The 22,569-nt window shown below is 39.6% G+C and overlaps 1 protein-coding gene across 1 annotated transcript in view; it reads left to right on the top strand.

Moving 5' to 3' along the window:
- Nucleotides 1–22,569, top strand: part of EPRS1 (glutamyl-prolyl-tRNA synthetase 1) — a 65,643-nt gene that overhangs the window by 25,387 nt on the left and 17,687 nt on the right. The window contains 15 exon segments of the mRNA XM_050948420.1: nt 1,180–1,372; nt 1,797–1,968; nt 3,076–3,309; nt 5,888–5,972; nt 6,406–6,465; nt 8,897–9,007; nt 10,828–10,964; nt 12,719–12,779; nt 12,781–12,927; nt 14,279–14,391; nt 15,445–15,562; nt 15,658–16,038; nt 19,633–19,866; nt 20,563–20,828; nt 21,829–21,880. Coding sequence (XP_050804377.1) covers nt 1,180–1,372; nt 1,797–1,968; nt 3,076–3,309; nt 5,888–5,972; nt 6,406–6,465; nt 8,897–9,007; nt 10,828–10,964; nt 12,719–12,779; nt 12,781–12,927; nt 14,279–14,391; nt 15,445–15,562; nt 15,658–16,038; nt 19,633–19,866; nt 20,563–20,828; nt 21,829–21,880 — 2,364 coding nt within the window.

Genomic DNA, 22,569 nt, shown 5'->3' with positions numbered 1-22,569 from the left:
TATAGGAGACTTGCACTATTCTCTTTAGCCTTGGCACCCTCTCCGCCCCCATGCCAGGGGAAGCTGAGGTTGCCAGGCTGTTAAAAGTCCAGTTTGCTCCACGAGCTCCTGGAAGTGACTGGCATGTCCCTGTGGCCCCTAGGAGCAGGGGCAACCAGGGAAACGCCTCACACTGCCACTAAGGCCAGCTCCGCAGCTCCCATTGGCCGTGATTCCCAGCCAATGGGAGCTGTGAGGGCAGCACCTGTGGGCAGCGTCCGCTGCACAGAGCGTCCTAGTCCCTCCTTTCTGGGAGCAGTGTGGAGCCAGGGTAGGTAGGGAGCCTGCTTTAGCCCTGTTGCACTGCCAACTGGGGTGAACGTCACCCGGCTGGAGCTCGCACCCCGACCCCCCCAGCCGAGATCAGAACCCCCTCCTGCACCCTAACTCCCTCCCAGACCCTGAACCCCCCCCCCAACCGCCTCCTGGAGCCCGTACTGAGAACCACCACCTGCACCCCTGCCCTGAGCTTGCTCCCATATTCCAAACCCTTTGGCCCCAGTGTGGAGTCCCCGTCTGCACCCCAAACCCCTTATTCCCAGCCCCAGTTGGAGCTCTCACCCCCTCCTGCACCCCAAACCCCTGCCCCAGTCCAGAGCCCCCTCCTGTACCCTAAACCTCTCATTTCTGGCCCCACCCAGAAATCTTGGGGAAGCCGCCTCCATCTCTGCCCCCTTGCAGGCCTGGAGCAGTGAGTGCTGGCTCACCCTGTGGGGGAAACCTCAAGCCTCTGCACCCCATCATGGGGCTGTGTGTGGCCCACAGCTGCCTTTTTTTTTTTTTCTTTCTTCCTCTTGAGAGTCAGTGGCCCCTGATAGAAAAAGGGTTCTCTACCCCTGGTCTATTAAATGTACAGCAAGAAGAACTTGTTGCCAGTTTTTCCTCTCACTCTCTTCTCCCATCCTCCCCTGGAGGAGCTGATGTCATTCTCCTGTTGGATAGCAATCACTACCCATGCATCCCTTTGATAACTTCAGTACTATGAATTAATGAGCCAGTTGATTTTCATGTGTGCCATTGTGTGTTAATGGTTCTTACTGCTGCCTTTGGCAAATGGAGACATTAAAACTCAGAAGGAGCTTGGCATAGAGTTAGAAAGCTTCTCTGCATGTCTGAATATTACAGTATAGCTCTTTGCAGGTTATCCTGGAAGACGTTGCAATGCTGCACATCAAACCAGATCAATTTACATATACCTCAGATCACTTTGAGACTATAATGAAATATGCTGAGAAGCTTATTCAAGAAGGGAAGGCGTATGTGGATGATACTCCTGCAGAACAAATGAAAATGGAGCGTGAGCAGAGAATAGAATCTAAACACAGAAATAACTGTAAGATGCTTTATGGCTCTTCTCCTGGCCCTGTTATCTTTATCAGTGGAATATAATCTTGTTTCCTTCTATTGTTAATCTTCCCACGTATCTTTAGTTTTAATTGTATACTGTGAATACTTAACAAGCCAGTAGGAACGCTGAAGTCCTCAGTGCTGTGCCCTTCAAGACTAAAAGACTAAAGAAACTTGTTGTTACACACCAGTTTATTACATCTATGTATGTTCACAGTACATATGTACTGTACAATCTTACTCTCACCTACCAGTGTGTGAGGAATGCTGGACTGTTGGATATTGGATCTAGATATTGGATCTGCAGCAATAACTTTGATGTTTGACAATGTCAATAACAAAATATGGTGCTAGAGACTGGTCAGAAATACCTTAAGTAACTTAAAAGTATTACATTTTTTGTTTGGTAGCTGTTGAGAAGAATCTACAAATGTGGGAAGAAATGAAAAAGGGAACAGAATGTGGACAAATGTGTTGTCTACGAGCAAAAATAGACATGAATAGTAACAATGGGTGTATGAGAGACCCAACCCTTTATCGTTGCAAAAACCAACCACACCCACGCACTGCAAGTAACTACAAGTATGTTCACTTTCTATTAATATTGACCTTGGTATGCTTCTTTTCTACTCTTCAGCAGGTTTCTTTTTTAACTACCTGGGAGCTGCTTGCATTTTCTCAACCAGAATGTGTAGCTAATCTGCTTGTAGAAACAATAAAACTTCTTCAGAAGATATTTAAAACGGGAGCTCTTGCCAGCATTTCATAACAGTACCCACTGATGAAAATTCTATAACAGGTCCCTATTCTCATGTCTTTGTAAGCTGGGCCATTTAAAAAAAAAATCTCTCCACATGTGATTAATACCATTTTTCTTAAGAAATCTTGGCAAACCAGATTACAAGCAGCCAAACAATTGGATTTTGTTTTTACTTAATCTCTCAATTTAAAGAACTTTGAAGTTTCACTTTAATGTGAAGTGGTGTCCTTGACCTATTTAGCTGAGTGGCAACTGCGCCTTCATAGCCACTATTCTTTTCATGCACTGTGAAGAGTTACTTCATGTGCATTGAACTAAGACTATTTGCAGAACACTAGTTTATTCCTTACTTGAAACGCCTGTTTCCACCCGCTCTTCCCGCTGCTATAGCTTCAACAGATAGCAAATGATGACTTGATGTGAATGTTGAACTGAAATGGTGGCTTTGGCTCTTAGTAGAAACGCATTTAAAACAGAGGCATGATCTACACACTTGTAATTGACAAATCACTGCCTCTGTTGTAGTAATCTCTGATTGTTGAAGTTTAAATTATGGCCTGAACATGGATATCTTTTTTATGATACATATTGGTACTAGGTGTAGGGGAAAATGTAGGTGCTGAAAATTTTTTCTTGACTTTTTTTTTTAAATATTGAGGGATTGAATTATTTGATAGTTTTGACTTTGCTTATAAAATGTTGTTTAATATATTTTAATTTGTTTGGGTCTTTTTTATAGAAGAGCTCAGTATCAGATATGCTATTTTAACTAATTCTTGATGGAGTTCTGGTGACCATTTTTTAAGGATTTTTGAGTGATTGTAAAATACGGAGAAGTATTTAGTTTTATGGATATGGTTTTCAGATGCAGTTAAACTATGTATATTTTTTTTCCTGGCTTATTAATTTAAGCTCTGCTTTCTTTTTAGTGTTTATCCTACATATGACTTTGCCTGCCCCATTGTTGACAGTATTGAAGGTGTCACACATGCATTAAGAACAACAGAATACCATGACAGAGATGAGCAGTTCTACTGGATCATTGAAGCCTTGGGCATAAGGAAGCCATACATCTGGGAGTACAGTCGTCTAAACCTCAACAACACTGTGCTATCTAAAAGAAAGCTCACCTGGTTTGTCAATGAAGGGCTGGTAGATGGATGGTACGTTTGTATACATACAATTGCTGCTTTAGCAGAAATGCAATCACACATATGCTATTCATAAAGGAAATCATAGAATGCATGCATCCACTTTTCTTTGGGAAAAGAAATACGAACTTTTTTCACCTATCGCCTGCAGGTTCTCTTCCCTTAGTCTTGGCCCTTAAATGTCAAGTGTGTAGGTGTCTCGTAGGTGTCTCATAAATGCCTATCGCAGATTTCCTCCTTTTTTTCAGTCTTCTATGAAGCAAGCTAAAGGGGAGGAAGAGGGGAATTTTGTTGGGGTTTACAAGTTAACCATGCTTGTGTTTCCAGAACAAGAAATATATTAGTATTGCCTTGCTCTTCTTCAGTTTCTGCTGCTATAAAATTGGGACACTTCTTTCTACCCCCGTAAAGCGCATAGGTCAAAATTTTGAAAAACGAGTACCTAAAGTTAGACTTCTTCATAGAGACTCAGACATTAAAATGCATTAACTGAGAGAATGTTTAGCACCTTTTGACTTATTGGGACGCGCCAAGTCTTCCAAACTTGTTTATTTTAGAGAAGAGACAAATAAGAGAGCGGAGTATAATAAATGCATAATGAATGATACAAGGGAGGTAGATTGGGAACTTTTATTCCCCCTTTCCCATAGAAGTACAGGTGAGCATTCAGTGGACTTGCAAGGTAGCAAAACTGATAGAAGAAAATACTGTCAGACAGCGGACAATTAGACGTGATCTTGTTGCCACAAGACATCTTTGAGCCCCAGAGGATAACAGGGTTGAAAAAGATTAAATAATTTTTGGATAACAAGTCTATTTAAATGAATGGTAAATATTTAAAAAAACCACACTAGCTTTGGAAAGAAGTGCATAAACTGTTAGGAGGTAATTTTCCTCCTAATGATGAAAGGAGAAAACATTTTTTTGGGGGGGTGTCAGGTTATCCCATAACTGCCTACTGGAGGGTTATGTCTTCGACAGCATCTGATGCTAGCCACTGTTGGAGAATGGAGATTGAACTACATAGACACTGGTTTGCTGCTCAAGTGTGACAGTTTTTGTTTGTATTAACTTACAGATAAAATGTGATATAGGAGTGCAAAATATTAGTTAAGACTGTAGTACCAGTTGGGTTGGTTCCATTGTTTCTAGTGCCCTTCCAAGCCTAACACTGTTCAGACCTATGTGTTTGAACTTAGGAAAGTGGGTGACAACAATGCATGACAATGTACTAACACCTCTCTGAAGCTGATATCTTGTTCTCCAGAATCTATGAAGAAATAGTTTGTTTTTGGGGTTAACTGATGCAGAGATGTTTGAGCCTGAGCAGTATCTGAGATCCATTCATCTTGATGAGGTGTTAACTTTGTCCTGGTTTACATTGCCGGGGGAGAGGTGGGGGGAATCGACCTTGCAGCTTCAGCTACGAGAATAGCGTAGCTGAAGTCGATGTGTCTTAGGTCGACTTACCTCGTGTCTTCACGGCGCAGGGTCAGCTGCTGCCGCTACCCCATCGACTCCGCTTCCACCTCTCGCCGCAGTGGAGTACAGGAGTCAATGGCAGAGCAATCAGGGATCGATTTATCACGTCTACACTAGATGCAATAAATCAGTCCCTGATAGATCGATCGCTACCCTCTGATCTGGCGGATAGTGTAGACGTACCCTTAGATGCCTATTTAGGATGATTTTTAAATCTAAACATTGACTATTTCATTCCTCATGTGAAAGAAGGGGAAGTGGAGTTTTGGGGTGTGGTAAGAATCACAGATCTGTACAACTTGCTATGAGTTAAGTTTACTTTTGATGCCACAAGTGGGTGACATTTAGGAGAGACCACCACTTTTCCCCCCCTCCCATCAAGGAAGAGCCAAATCCAAAGAACGTAGTAGAGTCCATGGACATATTTAAGTCACCTCAAGAGGAAGCCACACTCAAGGAAGCCCAGTGGAGAGCTCAGAGAGTATTTTGAACATCTGCACAATATACTGTGAGCAGTGTCTCATTTTGGTTACTCACATGGGCAGAATTTATTTTATGGGACGGGGGAGGTTAGAGTACTACCAGCTCTCTCTCTCTCTCTCCCCCTCCCCTCCCCATTTAAAACTTAAATAAGATGCAGGAAAAAAGCTGGAAGTTCCAGACTTTGGCATAGGAGGGGCAAAGAATGGTTTTAGAGCAAAAGGGAAGAAGGGGACAGGATAACACATCTTAGTCTCCAATACATAGTATTGACTTGCGATGGGGACACATAACTGGTACCTCTTCAATTCTTGACAGATATACCAAGGATTGAATGGATGTGGAAAAGAGCTGCTGTCACTAAAAGGTGGTTTCCCATGCCAAGTTAGTGTTCAAGAATGCTAGCACGCAGCAAGGGAACGTATTAGAACTGTCCATAGATAGAACTAGCCTCTTTCACCCAGCACTAAATTCACACAAGCAAAATAATACAAAAGTTTATTTTCTTGAAACTGTGATTTACACAAATATTAAAAAATCAGTACTTTATTGCCTGCTAATAAATAGAATTTAGTGCATAACAGTAGATACTGAGTGAACCTCTCAACTTCTTTCCTCCTTCTGCCAGGGATGATCCAAGATTTCCCACTGTGCGTGGTGTGCTGAGAAGAGGTATGACTGTTGAAGGACTAAAACAGTTTATTGCTGCACAGGTGAGTGTTGTCTTTCCCTTCTTCCTCTTATTCTTGGAGTCTGATTGTAAACTTGGAAACAAATGCTTCAAATGAAAGCTCACCATATTTAATGCCACTCTGCCAAGATTTTCTCCTTTTTGAAGACTCATTCCTGTCATGGCTTAGGTCCCAGTCCTGCTTACATTTATGCATATGAGCAGCCCCTTGTGTAAAATTGTCTGAGTCTGCAAGATTTTGAGCCTGTAGTGTGTTGAACTCCCATTGATATCAATGGAAGTTTGGATCGAGATTGTGGCAGCAATGGGCCCTTAATGTTTATTTTGTAAGATGAGGATTAAGCTGAAAAATACACATTGTTCCGTTTGGTAAACATGCTTATGATTTGTATCATGATTCTACAGACATTAAGAAAAATATTCAAGATTATTTGTTTGTTAATCTTGCCTTCCAGGGCTCCTCCCGATCTGTTGTCAACATGGAATGGGATAAAATTTGGTCATTTAACAAAAAGGTACATGCTTGTATTAGTTTGATGCCATTTCTTCTTGGTATCCTCTTCCCTGGATTATGTAGTGAATCCACCGTTCACTGGAGTGCTCATCATAAAGAATAGCAATTTTTAAAATATATTGCATCATCTAGCACATTTTCAGGAAAATGGAATGTCTCCTCTTTCTAACATGAGCTAGCACTAATCATATTGACTTGCCAAACCAATATTGAGTTGTTTTACTTAGAACTATGCAGAAAGGTAATGATACTTTTTATGAATCTGATCTGAAAACTCTGCATTTCATTTTTCTGCTTTCAAGCTGCGAGCTATCTGTAAGAAGGTATTACTTAATGCTTCTTTTACCTTAGCACATGGCTTACAGTACCGTAAGCATACATAGCATAAGCCATCGTTATGCAGCTTCATAGCACAATCACACTTGCTTAGATAATAGCTGCACAAATCCATTTAAAATGCATTATTCCTGTTTTTAAAATGCTGCCCAGTTCTATTTTGACTTATTTGTCAAAAGTAGATGGAAACTCTTTTCCAGTCAATTCATGTTATCCAGTTTTCCTTTCTGAAGTGAAAATACTGAGGGCTTTTGTGTATTTCCTGTGCCTAAATGAATATATTCATATATTAGCTCTTTTTGATGTTCCTTAGCTGAGTGTCAAATAAGGAATACTGCATCTTAATATGGTTAGTTGCTTCTTGGCAGTGAATGCTTGGACACTATAATAAGGCGAATCCTTAGAATGCTGTCTGTATAACTTTTGTGAATGCCTGTAACTCTTGCACTGGGATTCCTGCTTGTTTTTGCTGAGGCCTTCCTGCAAATCTGTTCATTTAAGTAGTAGTTGCTTGTCTGGCATGTGTCTTGTATCCCTTCCTACCTTATGTATTTGGTCCATTTGGTGTTTTATAAAGGATTATCAATTGGTTCTTTCTGTTGCTGCATAAATACTAATTACTTTTTTTGAGTAGCAGATTTTAAAAATATGGGGGAGTTGATAATATATTTTAAATTGTTTTTAATTAAGTATCTTGAAACTCCTGCTCTTTGGGTAGCACCATATTTATCAGCCAAATTCAGTCGTCGTCTACCTGTGCAGTTGCATTGGAGTCCATAATGTAAACGAGGGCAGAAATTGTTCCTGTACATTTCCCAGGCTGATATAAAAGATCTCTGCAGGCAGAGAGCTCTTATTGTGCTGTTACATTGTAAAGACAGTCACCTGGGGAAGTATTGTTCTGAATTATTAAAGCAAAGGACATGGTTATAACAATGAAACCAAATTATAACCTTAATTGTAAAATTATATGTATTAGTTATTAAATCCATACAGGAGCATATAAATCCTCTAGATGTTGAGGTACCTTAATAAGCCATTTCTTATTACATCTGTCTGAAACACCTTAAGGACTTGGCTTCCACATATACTGACTCACTGATCAATGTATGACTTCTGAATCCAAAGCACACTCATACTTGCTAGTCCTGAGCAATTTGAGTATAAAATAAATTGACAAACTGTTGACTTATAAAATTGCTGTTTAGTTGTGCATTCCTGTTGCAGTGAAAGGATAAACATAAAAATATTTCCTTGCACTCATTCAGTTTAGCACTCAACTCACCTGCCAGTTAATCTACCACTGTTTCCTGCTAGCCCTCCACTGCCCTTTGTGTGTACTGTAGTGTTCTAAGCACTTCCAAATGTTTTATGAAAGTAAATTGTAAGAGATTCAAGAGGCCCTGTGAAAGGTGGTGCTGAGGGGTGAAAACAGACTTTATAAAAAAAATATATGGAGAGGCTGCGGTGGTAATTAGTTTGACAAGAAGACACTATGGTGGGAAACTCATGAGTTTAATACTATGGTATTGCCTTATTATAGTGATCTAATGCTGCTGTATTAAAATGGTGTTTCTTAATATTATAGACCCAACCGGTACTCCTTACACAGGCAAAGCTATCTCTGAGTCTGTGAGAAATGAACATAGGATCAGGGTCTATGGTAGCAAAAATATGGCATCCAACATGTTGTTTTAAAATGGATTTATCTAGAAAGAAAATGGACCAGCAGGCAGATTTAGTACAGTTATATACAGAGTATAACTACACCAATATAGCTCTACTTGTTTACTTGTAGTATGATAATATCAGATTTGCAGCTTCTGTTTGCTATCAAAAACTTTGCTCTTTAAATATAGACCTTTTTCTGGAAGGTCTGGAAAAATTGCTCAAGGATTGCTCATTTTTGACTATATATTTTCTTGTTTGTCTTGCTATTATAACTTACAATAAAAGTTGCATTAAAAGGCAAACAAGTGCAGTAACACAAAGAATACCACTTAATAGTCCTGTATTTTCACTTTACTTTGTTTCATGTGATCTTTTGCTCTGACACTGCCCAATAGTCATGATTATCTTCTTTCTATTTCCTGCAGGTCATAGACCCAGTGGCACCTCGGTATACTGCGTTACTGAAGGATGAAGTGGTCACTGTGAACATTCCTGAAGCCCTAGAGGAAATGAAAGAAGTGGCCAAACATCCAAAGGTTGTGCATGAGTTGGTCGTCTTTTTTAATAACTACTGTATGGTACTGATCATGAAGACTGATGCTAGCCAGAGGTTAGAGCAATCAACTGGGACCTGGAAGGGAGTGTCTAGTGTTACAATTTAGCACAAAAAATATGAGCTCAAGCTAGGGACTTTTGACATCTCTGTGCTTTTCATACATTATAAGGCTAGAGGGGACCATTGTGATCTATTCTGACCTCCTGTATAATATTTCTCTGAATTAACTTTTTAGATCATATCTTCTAGAAAGAAAATGTAATTCAGTCTTAATTTAAAAATTGCTAATGACGTGTCCACCAGGAGATGATCTAGACCATCCCTCGGCCTGCGCCGCTTCCCACAGCCCCTGGGACGGCAAACCATGGCCACTGGGGAGCCGCAATCGGCCGAACCTGCAGACACAGCAGGTAAACAAACTGGTCTGGCCCACCTCGCCAGGGTGCTTACCTGCCAGGCCGTGTGCCAAACATTGCTGATCCCTGATCTAGACCGGGGTGGATCAACTACGGCCCGCGGGCTGGATCTGGCCTGCAAGATTGCCACCCCTGTGGCACCGTGGGCCCCGCACCACTGCTGGAAGTGGCCAGCACCATGTCCCTGTGGCCCCTGGGGGAGGAGGGGCAGAGGCTCTGTGCACTGCTCTCGCTTCCAAGCACCACGCCCACAGCTCCCATTGGCCGGAAATGGGGAACTGCGGCCAATGGGAGCTTCAGGGGAAGTACCTGCAGGGGAAGGCAGTGCCTAGAGCCCTCTGTTCCCCCTCCCCCAGGGGCCACAGGAATGTGGTGCTGGCTGCTTCTGGGAGCAGAATGGCATGGGGCCAGGGCAGGCAGGAAGCCTATCTTAGCCCCACTGTGCACCGCTGCCGCCCTGGATGTCTGCCAGGTAAGTGGCAGTTGGCTGGAGGCCACACCCCAAACCCCTCCTGCACCCCAACCCCTGCCCTGAGCCCCTCCTGCACGCCGCACCTCCTTCTTTGTCCCTGCCCTGAGCTCCCTTGCACACCCTGCACTCCCTGCATCCCAATCCCCCAACCTGAGCTCCCTCCCACGCCCCAATCCCCTGCCCCAGCCCTACATTCATGGCCCTGCAGGCAATTTCCCCACCCAGGTGTGGCCCTCAGGCCACAAAGTTTGCCCACCCCTGATCTAGACTCCTAAACCCATTTCGCTTGTGACCATAGATGGTGCCAGATCTCAGGAGAAGAGAAATTGTTCTCTACCACATTTCATCTGCTTATCTGCATCCTTGCAGACTGCATGTCTTGGGAAAGGAACAAATAAAACTTTGCGTTTTGCAATACTGTCAACAAAACTCTAAAAAATCATGACAGGCCCCAAAATATAAATAGTGGCTTAAAAATCAGGTGACCTTTCATTTATTTTTTTAAAAACTATATTGCATTTGAGTTATGTTGTTTGACTTTGGAGCTTTCAGGATGCACTGGAGTTACATTTTCAAGCTTTTCTTTGCAACGTCAAAGGTTAAAAACGCATTTTATTAACAAAAGCCAAGATTCTCCTGCAATCACATGACTCTGGGAACTGGGGATTTAAGAAAAGCATGAAATATCATGACTTGTGTACAAGTGGCAACACTGCTCAGACCCATCCCTCCTTTTGCCCTGTGGAGATAATTTTCTCTTTTTTAGTTATGATGATTCTCTTTAAGTATATGATACGTATTATAATTCTTTTCTGTATACACTCATATTGAGCAGTGTGTCAGGACTCAGCTCTGTTAGCTAAGCCAGTCAACTTGTATGATAACTAACTTTTAATTTTTCTTAATACACAGAATGCTGATGTTGGCTTGAAGCCTGTGTGGTACAGTTCCAAAGTGCTGATTGACGGTGCAGATGCAGAGACTTTGACTGAGGGAGAGACTGTTACATTCATAAATTGGGGCAACATTATCATCACTAAAATACACAGGTAACAAGTGTAAGGTAGTTCCAAGTTAGAGGTTTCTGCACCTCGGTTTTTCATTGACAAGAATAGCCTTCTTGCATCTTGAAATATTAAGATAGCACGGATAATCGTTTTTAAATGAATCACAAAGCTGCCTGTTTGTTAAAGAGTACATCTTATTGTAGTTCTGGGTCTGAAATCACCAGTGAGGCCAGATATTGCATAAAAATTCTTCTTCTTCAATTCACTGAAGCACTTCTGTAGATGTTACTGTCTTAGTTCTTACAGTGTGAATTTAAAAAAAAAATAAAAAAAAATAAGGTGACATGCACGTGTAACAGTCTGCATAATCTGCTCTGTGACTAATACTTGGTATAAGAGCTTTCATCCTAAAAGTGAACGTATGCTCTTGCAGATTGAAAAACAAAATCTGTTTGGCTATTTTAAATTACAAGGTTGAGAAAGAGTGAAATTAAAATGTTATGTAACTAACTTCAAAATCATTGTGCTGAAAGCTTAGAAAGACAGAAGGTTTATGGAAACACGTAAGGCTTTTTTCTATGCTTTGTACAACATTTTGCTATTTATTTTTAATAAATTAAAACAATGGAAATACTTCAGAAGTGCCTGCTGCGTGGTGATTTTTCCAAAGCTTTGAGTACTTCTACATATAACTGCTTGATCTATAGTATAGAGAGGTATTAAAAAGCATCCCAAGATTCTACTTGATGGCAACAATATACCAATCACAGATGTAAATCTGAAGTACATCTATCTTAGTCTAGAGGAAGACTTCATCTGCTTATCCCCTTTGCTATCTCTTCATAGCAAAGTACTGATTCAGAAGTTACCACAATAATTAATGTGCTACGTTTTTGATATAAATCCTAATCTGATCCAAAATATTTTACTTGGAATAAAAGTGAATTGGGAGGTGGGGAACAGATTAGCCCAGGGGTCGGCAGTCTTTCAAAAGTGGTGTGCTGAGTCTTCATTTATTCTCTCTAATTTATGGTTTCATGTGCCAGTAATACATTTTAACGTTTTTAGAAGGTCTCTTTCTTTAAGTCTGTAATATGTAACTAAACTAGTGTTGTATGTAAAGTAAATAAGGTTTTTAAAATGTTTAAGAAGCTTCTTTTAAAATTAAATTAAAATGCAGAGCCCCCTGGACTGGTGACCAGGACAGGGGCAGTGAGAGTGCCACTGAAAATCAGTTTGCATGCCGCCTTTGGCACAGATGCCGTAAATTGCCTACCCCTGGATTAGCCTTTTGAATATGGCCTGTAGTGATGATAAGAGAATGCTCTTTTCTAAGTCATTAATGTGCTTCTCAGTTTTTTAATCAAGAGAGTCTTTCAGACTCATGTGAATAGTGCCGATTGATTGCTAACAATGAAATTCTCTCCCTTTTCCTCTGAAACTAAATGGCATTTTAAAAATAAGTTGAAATGCACAATGACTTTAAATTAATTGGTCACATACTTGATCACTAGTATGTTTTTTTTAAAAAACAAAAATATCTTGTACAAGAATCTGTACTAGATCTTTTTTGTATCTGTCCCTGGAGAGTTCTGATGGCTGGTAAGTTACGGAACTCTGTCCTAGAAAATATCTTTTCTAGTTCATGCACAATACATTCTAAGGCTATTTTTGTCATGAACCTTTTTGATCAACAATTTCCATGTTTTTGATATTGTCTTAAGAGAAATTCAAATATATAACATAATTGTTGTGTAAAAATGTTATTTCATCACATTTTTCTGTTTCCTCTGTAGAAACTCAAGCAGGAAAATTGTGTCCATTGATGCCAAGCTGAACATGGAGAACAAGGACTACAAAAAAAACAACTAAGATCACTTGGCTTGCAGAGACCCCACATGCACCTCTCATTCCAGCTGTCTGTGTTAACTATGACCATCTGATCACCAAACCTGTCCTAGGTAAAGATGAAGATTTCAAGCAATATGTCAACCGAAATAGTAAGGTAACTCATGTATTCCCCTTTTCATGTACATAGCTTTTGCTTACTTTTTCTCCTTAAACCATCAGCACCAGTTTGGGGTTTTTTTAAAGGTCCCTTCTCCCAAGTGTTGAAGTTGCATTTCAAAGCAGTTTGAGTAGTTCTGACTTAAGCTAGATTCCATCAATCTGTTTTATAAATGTAGATACAGTCTTCTGGTCTACAAAAATGTTTGTGGGGTCAGATCTTCAATGAAGATTTATGTTATCAGAGGATCTGGCTCTTAGTTGGCATTTTGATATTAGTGAAGGGTCTTTACAAGTAGCATTGTTTTGAAATAGATAAGCTTTTTATGTTGTACAACAAATTGGAAGTTAACGGAAGCTGCAACCTGGTAGCAGATCAGTGTGTTTAGCAGAGTTTCATTGTCTTGTACGGTGGTTTTCAACCTTTTTTAATATCATTTGCAGACCTCAAAAAATTTTGGCTGGAGGAACAGACCCTTTGGAAATCTTTGAAATAGTCTGTGGACCCCCAGGGGTCCATAGACCACAGGTTGAAAACTACTTGTCTAGCAAATAGAATAAAACATTGCATTGAAATTACATAGTTTTTAGGAAGACTTTGCTTCATTGGCTCTTTTGATAAAACTTGTAACATTTTCTTTGTGTCACAGAAAGGGTTTATAGTTGTTACAGTCACTCGGTTTTGTATCTCGCTATCTCTGTGCAAGACACTTTAAACTATGTGGCACTGTTCTGTGGAGTTTCTTCCAGTTGTCACTTTTTCTTCCAACTGTATGTCCTCAGATGATACTATGGGATCTAAACTGAGGCTCTTCAGTAAGGGAGGGAATTGTGTAGACACTCTGAGTTGGGTCTGTTGATGACAGTAGCAGAAAAGTAATATGTGAAGGAATGTTCTGAGATAATATTTTGTTCACATTCTTATTGCGTAGTTAACTGAATTTTTTTTGTTTTCATGCTTCAGGAGAGGGGGAAAATCTTTAAATATATTCCAGTAATTGTTCCTATTTGTTTTTCTACCTCAAGAAGACTGAGTTTGTTTGTTTGTTTTTAAATCATAAGAACTAAATACTGTATTAACTTTTCTCAGTATAACTTACACTGACTTCCCACCATATGTATGACTCTTTAACCCTCTGGCACTGATGGTTTGGAAGCTCTCTTTCACCCTAGCATATTCTCAGGCTGGCAAATCTCCTTGAGAGGATCTTATCCTTTCGCATTGGGATTAATTGACATTTCAGCAGTTGTGAATTTGGAACATCTCTGGAATCCTTCAATGCCGCTACAATAATTTTTAGCATTATTTTAAACAATGCTCATAAACAATTTGCTTTTAACTGTTACAGCAAGAAGATCTGATGTTAGGTGATCCTTGCCTTAAGGAGTTGAAAAAAGGAGACATTATACAACTTCAGAGAAGAGGATTTTTTATTTGTGATCAACCCTACGAACCAGTTAGGTAAGCAGCTTTGTAAATAAACTCTATATATAGTCTGAGAATTGCCATTATAGATCTGTAACATCTGTTTTTTAATGCATTTTTGTTTTTAGTACATTCATGCACAAATACTGAAGTCTCAAGGAAGAAATTTATTTTTTTCTTGACCAGCAAAAATTAAAAACATTCTAATATACACACCAGTTTCTATATCTTGCATTGTGCTAGGTATAACGTTTGCAATTAAACCAGTTGCACAACTATGGCACTATTTACAAATATTAAATATAGTTTAAAAAAAAAATCTTAATGTCATTTTAGGCCTGTGTTTATGTTAAGCCTTCATGTATACGTGCACTGTCATCCAGGTGACATTTTCTATGAGCACAAGGAAACTCTAAAATAATAAGGGAGTCAATTTTCCTTGTATTCATTATGAATATGTAAATCAAGAATCCCAGAGATGGAATAAAATAGGTGATTGCCTGATTATAGAAAAGCATGTTTATATTAGGTATATACCTAATAGAGTGAAACACTGAATAGTTTTTCATTATCAGTGTATGTAAGATTCCCTTACGATCCCATCCACTATCAAACACTTGATTTGCTTCCGATCTACAGAATATGCTGGCTGCAAAGCCTAAAAGTCTTTAGAATATGCTGTTAAAAAAAAAAAAAAATCCAGATGGCCAAATCTGGATTTTTATGCAGAAGAGATGGGAAAGCTGCATTCAGCTGCTATTTCAATTAAATGAGATGAGAATTAGATCCTGGAAGAGAGGTTGCTGTAAGATGGAGAAATTGTGTGAGAAAGAAACATCCATTACACAGTACACTGATCAATACAGAATGTGAACTGACAACATTAAGTAGTTGCAATCAGAAATACCATTGCTTTTACAATAGTGTATGTAATGAGTGTGTAGGGTAAGAAGTGGTTTTGAATATCTTTTCTCTTTTCCCCCCAAACAAGTGTTTGGTAGGCATTCTGCTTGTAGTCTTTCCTATTGGTGCAGTGGCCCTAAAGTGATTAGTGTATAAAACATTAGTTCTTTTAATCTCTTTCTGTAGCCCATACAGCTGTAAAGAAGCCGCATGTGTTTTGATATATATCCCTGATGGACACACAAAGGAAATGCCAACATCTGGCTCAAAAGAGAAGACAAAAGCAGAAACTGCAAAGAAAGAGGTAAATAAGGTTTTTAGGAAAGGCTTTCATAAGTAACATTACTATTATATATTTTTTTAAAAGGAAACACTGAGAACTTGCTTCTGTTTTCAAAGGCTAGTTCAGCTTCAAAGGAAAAGTCTGCTCCACTTGTTGCTGATGCCTGTATTCCAGCCTCTGCTCCATCTGAGAACCCCCTGGTCTTTTACAACAGAGTGTCTGCTCAGGGTGATGTAGTTCGTGATTTGAAAGGTAAAAAGGCTGCAAAGGAAGATATTGATGCAGCTGTGAAACAGCTATTGGCCTTGAAGGTGGAATACAAGGAGAAGACAGGTCAGGAGTATAAGCCTGGAAATCCTCCTGCAGCAGCTGTAGCAGTACCAAATGTTTCTTCGACACCTCAGATCTCCAGCAATCTGGACAGCAATGCTCTTTATCATAACGTAGCTGAGCAAGGGGAGGTGGTCAGAAAACTGAAAGCTGAGAAAGCACCTAAGGTAGGGGGTTTTTTTGGTTGGTTGGTTAGTGTTTTGTTTTTTTTTAAAGAAACTAGTTAAGAGACCAGTATTTCATGAATATTTGTATAATTTAATGTGCTTTCCCAGGATGTAAGTGAACATATGATTTTTCCTCCCTTGCTTTCATTAAGTTCACTTGGGTTGGGTTCCTCTAGGATCTTTGTTCTCAAGTGTTTGTTCTCCAAGTAGCACTGATATGATTAATTCTGTCCCAATAATATTTGAGGAATGTTAATTAGGTCCCTTAGATGTGAGCAGAACTGTTATATTTTCCAGATTTTTGCTCTTCTCAGAAACCAGTCTTCCCACCCAAACCAAATATGGAATGTCAAACTGGTCCCTGGCAAAAGTTTTCAATCATAGTCTGTTTCCCTCTTTCTCCACAACATTTTTCAAAAGAAGTGATTGAATTAGGTCAACCATTTGGAATCTACCAGTTCAAGAAGGAGTTTCCCTGCTTAAAATTGTTCATAAATATATAAATGTAAAAATTGATAAGTATTTGCTGATTTTCTCTTTTGACTGCAGTTTTTAGTGAGTATATGGAACTATTTTGAACAACAGCAAAGCCGATCACAAAAAGAAGGAAAACTTTTTTGACATTTCCTGCTTAATGATTAAATATTTTGGCAATTTAGGCTTTCTTTGTGGCATTACAGAATCTAAATGAAGGCACATATCTACATATTGTAGCTCTAGTAGTACTGTATTGTAGAGGACTGTTGCAAATGTACAAAGCGAAATATTTCTAATAGGCATTCGTTTGCCTAGCATAGTGGAGCTCTGGTCCATGACTGGGGTTCCTAAGTTCTACAACAATACAAATAAATATCTGACGATTTACTTTCAAAAATAAATGTTCTTTTCTTTACTAGATCTACTCAAATTGTGGTGAACTAATAGTTTATAAATAGCCTATGAAAATACAATACTCAAGGTTTTGTAAACTTGGTATTACTTTTTATAAAAAAAGGATCTGTTGTTAGTACAACTTATCTTATTCTTTCTACAACTTTCTTTTCCCCCCTTTCTCTTCCTGCTTCAGGATCAGATAGGTGCTGCTGTGAAAGTGCTTCTAACGCTAAAAGCAGACTATAAACAGCAGACAGGCCAGGAATACCAACCTGGAAACCCACCTGCTGTGCTCATTCCTTCTCCTGTTCCTACTTTTCCAATAGACAGCAAATTTCTATACAGTAACGTAGATGAACAAGGCAAAGTGGTTCGCAGACTTAAATCAGAGAACGCTTCAAAGGTATCATGACACTGAATGCTAAAGGCTTCTTAATGGAAAGAGAGGCGTTCAGCTTAGTTTAAGCCCTAACTGTAGGTTTTGTTAAACTTGTTTCTGTTTCCATTAGGTTCTGTTTTTGCATTATTTTATTTTTTTTAAATTTCAATTAGGTTCTTTAATTCTCCTAAATTGTTTTATTTGGCTTCACAACAGTCTTGTGCTAGTGCATGAGAACCAGAAAGGGAAACTAACCAGATCATTTTTATTGTGCAAGCTGAATGAACTACGTGACATAGACATAAATGATGAAAAGCAAGCTGTAGAGCTTAAACTAATCTAGAGTGGGGTGAATAACCGAAATTTTGTTGTTGATTTTTTGACAGCCCCCATTTAATATTGTTCAATTCACAATCTAACCTACTTGGCCCCCAATCCTGCAATGTACTGAATGTGGCTGGACTGCTGTGCCCACCTGGGGCCAAGTTGACTTCACTGGGGAGCCATGAATGTGTGACTGCTGTATGATTGGATCCTTGGTGTGTGACTTGTTGCAGTAGGTCTGACAAACAAAGTAAAATTACAAAGAGCCAGATCCTACTCCCAGTGTTAGAGATTTGTTTGTTCCTGGGATTTGCTTGCGAGAGTCAGGCAAACAGAATTTGTCCCTAAGGTAGTGTATTACAGCAGTTAGCGTAGTGCAGGGGTTCTCAGACTGGGGATCGGAACCCCTCCAGGGGTCAGGAGGTTGTTATGGGGGGTCGCGAGCAGTCAGCCTCCACCTCAAACCCCGTTTTGCCTCTAGCATTTATAACGCTGTTAAATATATTAATTGTTTAATTGATAAGGGGCGGGAGAGGTGACGCACTCAGAGGCTTTCTATGTGAAAGGGGTCATCAGTAAAAAAAAAAAAAAAATAATAATAATAATAATAATAATTGGAGAAGTGAAGGGACCTTGAAAGGAGGAGAACTGGAAGGGACCTTGAAAGGTCAAGTCCAGCCCCCTGCCTTCACTAGCAGGAACAAGTACTGATTTTTGCCCCAGATCCCTAAGTGGCCCCCTCAAGGATTGAACTCATAACCCTGGGTTTAGCAGGCCAATGCTCAAACCACTGAGCTATCCCTCCCCCCCCTACAAAAGTTTGAGAACCAATGTTGTAGTGCTACTCTAGTAAAGATTGTGTTATCTTTTTCCATTATTTTGTTTCTACCTTTATGTACATCTTGTGTTCTCTTCTTGCTTTAGGATCAAATAGATGCTGCTGTGAAAGTGCTTTTAACGTTAAAGGCAGAATATAAACAAAAGACAGGTCAAGAATACAAACCTGGAAGTCCACCTACAGCTCCTCCTCTTACATACTCTTCTGCTGCTACTCTTCCTTCTCCTGTATCCTGCAATAATTTGACACCCTCTAGCTCAATAGACAGCAAAACTCTTTATGATAATGTAGCTGAACAAGGGGAGGTGGTTCGCAAACTCAAAGCAGAGAAAGCTTCAAAGGTATAATAGTGGTAAATATAGAGTTTCTTCAATTTTAACTCTTCCACATTTTACCACTGGGTGGAAGTCTTCCACCAAGTAACCCTGAACTAATTCTCCTAAATTGTTGTTCTGCCTCTCGCGGCTAAAGCACCAATCTTGTGTTCAATCCAGTGAAGTATTCCTGTATCTCAGAAGAGGTTTGCATTTCTGACTCCTGAGACATGCAGTTCTGAAATTCTTCTCTTACCATCACAGTCCCACTATTTGTGAAAAGTTGGACTGGCAGGTAGACGGAGGAATCAGTGCTCAAATTCCATCCTGGGCGTGCAGTTAATTTTAAAACAGTGTAACGTGGTGTGGTGTGGGAGAACAGAAGTGCCTTTATTTCAAACGACGAAAGTAATGAGGCTTTCCCCAGCCACAGAATGAATTTAAAAAGAAAATCTGTTTCCTTGAGTTATAGCACCAAGAAGGAGCAAGAGAGCAAAATTCATCTACTCTCAGAATCTGCTGGTCTCTCTAAATACCCTCCTTGATCTTATTTCCTCCTGAAGGAGGAAAGGCTTTTTCACATTCGTCAGCGTTCTGCTATAACCCTTGTTAATAGATTGCTGCTAACAAGATGATCAGAGAGCACCATTCTGCTTCAGTCCTGGTAGCACTCAACATTGTGTGATGGCTGTTCTTTTCATTCTGTAACCACCACACACCTTTTGCTTATGGCCAGATACAGATTGGATTCTGCTGTCTGCCCAGTTTTATTTGTTGCCTTTTCTTCATAGAGAAAAAAGATTTTTTCTTAGCCTACTTTTGAATCCTCTCCAGTGACCATTGAATTTTTTTTATCTTCCCCGTAGGATAAAGTAGATGAAGCAGTGAAACTCCTCCTTTCTCTGAAAGCAGAGTATAAAGAAAAGACTGGGCAGGACTACAAGCCAGGGCACGTGTCAGCAACTCAGATATCTGCTTCACCCCAAACAACAAGCACAGAAATCAGTGGCCCAGACACACCAGAAGCTAAAGCTCTGTTTAACAAGGTGGCTTGTCAAGGAGAAGAAGTCCGTAAACTAAAAGCAGGAAAAGCAGAAAAGGTAAACTTTTTAAAAACACAACTTCCTTAAAAATAACCTTAGAAGACATCTCAGTTGATGTTAGAGCAGGGCTAGTGATGTGTGCGTGGGGAGATGTCAGTCACCACCAGGGGCTGGGGCTAGGGCTGGGAGTGTGAGCAAATGACTTTGTCCCTCTTGCTCGCTATTCAGCATGCCTGGCATGGAGGTAGGTGTGGGGCAGAGCAGAATGTAGCGGTCTGCCTGCTTAGTGGATTGTTCCCATTGTTCTGAGTGAATTTTCCCCCCCAAGAGTGTAAAAGTAAAACAGTATAAGTAAAAGAAGTGTAAAAGTTTTAGGGCTCCTTTATATTGCCAGAATGGTATAAAGGAGCCTTATTGTAAATGACAGTATGGCCTTATAAATACTTAAGAGTTCTTTAGTGATTAGAACTGGTCTAAATTTTGGACTGAAAAATTCTCCTATCAAAATGTGCTCCATGAGCTATTTACTACTGACCTTTCTGGAGATGGTCAGTAGCCAATATAAATTGTGAGTTTATGCAGAATTTAATTATTTTGTCGCAGAATTTCCCCAGAAATAGAAGATGTAGCGTGTGTGTGTGTGTAGAGAGAGAGCGTGCACACGAGAACGAACATCTGTGGGTCCATTTGCACCTATGATTCATATTGGTTTCTCTTTGTTTGTTCTTCCATGGAAATGACTTCAAACCAAAGGATAAAATAGATACAGCAGTGCAGGAACTGCTTCAACTGAAGGCCCAGTACAAGTCTCTTACAGGAGTAGACTATAAACCTTTCTCTGCCATTGGGGTTGAGGATAAAGACAAGAAAAAAAAAGAGAAGGAGAACAAGTCTGAAAAGCAGAATAAGCAACAGAAACAGAGTGATACTCAGAAGAAAGACTATCAGAAAGACCAGGGTGGTAATGGCCTCTCCTCAGACGGTCCAGGAGAAGGTCAAGGGCCTAAGAAACAGACCAGGTAAAGAAATTAGCACTCTATTTGCAGGAAATCTAAATTGGGAGGGCTGAGCAGAGCTAAATCAAGAGCAATATTTTTACATTTTTAGTATCAGTTGGTAGTGTGGGAATACACAAAAGAGAAATAATGCCACATTCCATTAATAAGTTTTGTTCCATCATGTTCATTTCTAATTTATAGTTAATATAAGGGGGGAATAAAACCCTTATACTGTAAATTACATACTATAAAATAAGCACCATATTCATTACAAATATTACATATTATTGGCAGAGATGGTGGAGAATCAGAGAAACTATGCAAGAAAACTGGATTCTGCAGTCTTAAACCTGATCTGAGCACCTAATACATGATCTACTGTCATTGACTTTGCTACGAGTTGATGGAGCTCAGCTTCTTGCAAGATCTTGCTATTATTGCTAATATGGTTTATTTTGGTTGAGGTGATAGGATTAATCTTTCTTTTGAAATAAAACTAATATTTTTTCTGAGGCAAAAAGCCTTCTGAGAGCAAGCAAGTTAGTTACCTTGACAGCTTCACAAAACTGTCTAGCCAAACAATAGCATTAGTGGAGCTATGAAACTTAGGGTTTAAAAGAAACAAACTTAGGTGTCTGGATCAGCCTTATGCTCTAATCAGGCTTTTATTTGGAAGTTTTAATTTCACAGCTTGATGCATTGAGGCTTGTAACTGTGGTGCAGGGGGGATCTAAACAGGAACAGCTGAGATTTGTATGAATGCTCCCCTTGCCCTGTTAAAGAGGGAGCATCGTGATCTGAAACAAGTTAAATTTGGGAGGGGTAGGTTTTGGAAGGATAGGCTAAAAAGGGTGTTTGCAGATCACTGAAGTAAATATGCTTTAACATTTAATTAAAGATTTTTAATTACATTAAAAGGGACTTCCCCCCCAAAAAACATTAAAGCATGCAGCTTTATTGCTACCTTCACCACTTGGCAGTGACCTAAACTACAGGGTTCTGTTCTTTTAAAATTCCATAGGCTCGGTCTAGAAGCTAAAAAAGAAGAAAATCTTTCTGATTGGTTTTCTCAGGTAAGTGTGCATCACTTTGAATTAAGGAGTTGTTTCACTTCACCTATTTCACAAAATTATGGATTTTTTTGGCCACTCCTTTATTGTTTTTGGTAATATAACTCCTGTTCCTTAAGTTGCTACCTGCATTTTTCTTTAATTTCTGGACATCTGTTTCCAAGTGCTGTGTGACCTTGTGAAGCTATATGTTATATAATGGTCATGTGCTTAAAAAAACAAACAAACCCTCATTCATTAAATACGTTCTGGCAGTGAAACACTAAGGATCTTGGTAAGTATTTGATGAATGTTAGTTAGCAGTCTGAGTTTAGCTCAGGACGGTTTGTAACCAAAAGTTTCTACCATTTTTTATGGGAGGTCAGTACGAAATGAGTTTGACCTTAATACAGTGCCTCAGGTAGTCCTGGTAGGGCAGCGTTTGAGGGACATTGATGGGGCATGGAGGGAAGCTTACAGTACTGGATTTCTGGATAAATAGACTGTCTCCGCCACTGTCAAACTGGCAGGTTTCACCAACCCTGATATCTGCCACAATTAATGAATAATGTGTTTGATGGCCTTTTGTAGTGAGTGAAGAACTTTGATCATTAAAATGGCCTATGCTTGTTTTTTCTTAGGGTTAGGGAGCGATTGACCACCTGCATTCCCTCATTAAGATCTAAGGACCCCTTACATTTCCCACCTTATTA

This window comes from Gopherus flavomarginatus, chromosome 4 (assembly GCF_025201925.1).
Source record: "Gopherus flavomarginatus isolate rGopFla2 chromosome 4, rGopFla2.mat.asm, whole genome shotgun sequence".
Lineage (NCBI taxonomy): Eukaryota > Metazoa > Chordata > Testudines > Testudinidae > Gopherus > Gopherus flavomarginatus.
This window is presented reverse-complemented; position numbering and strand designations above follow the sequence as displayed.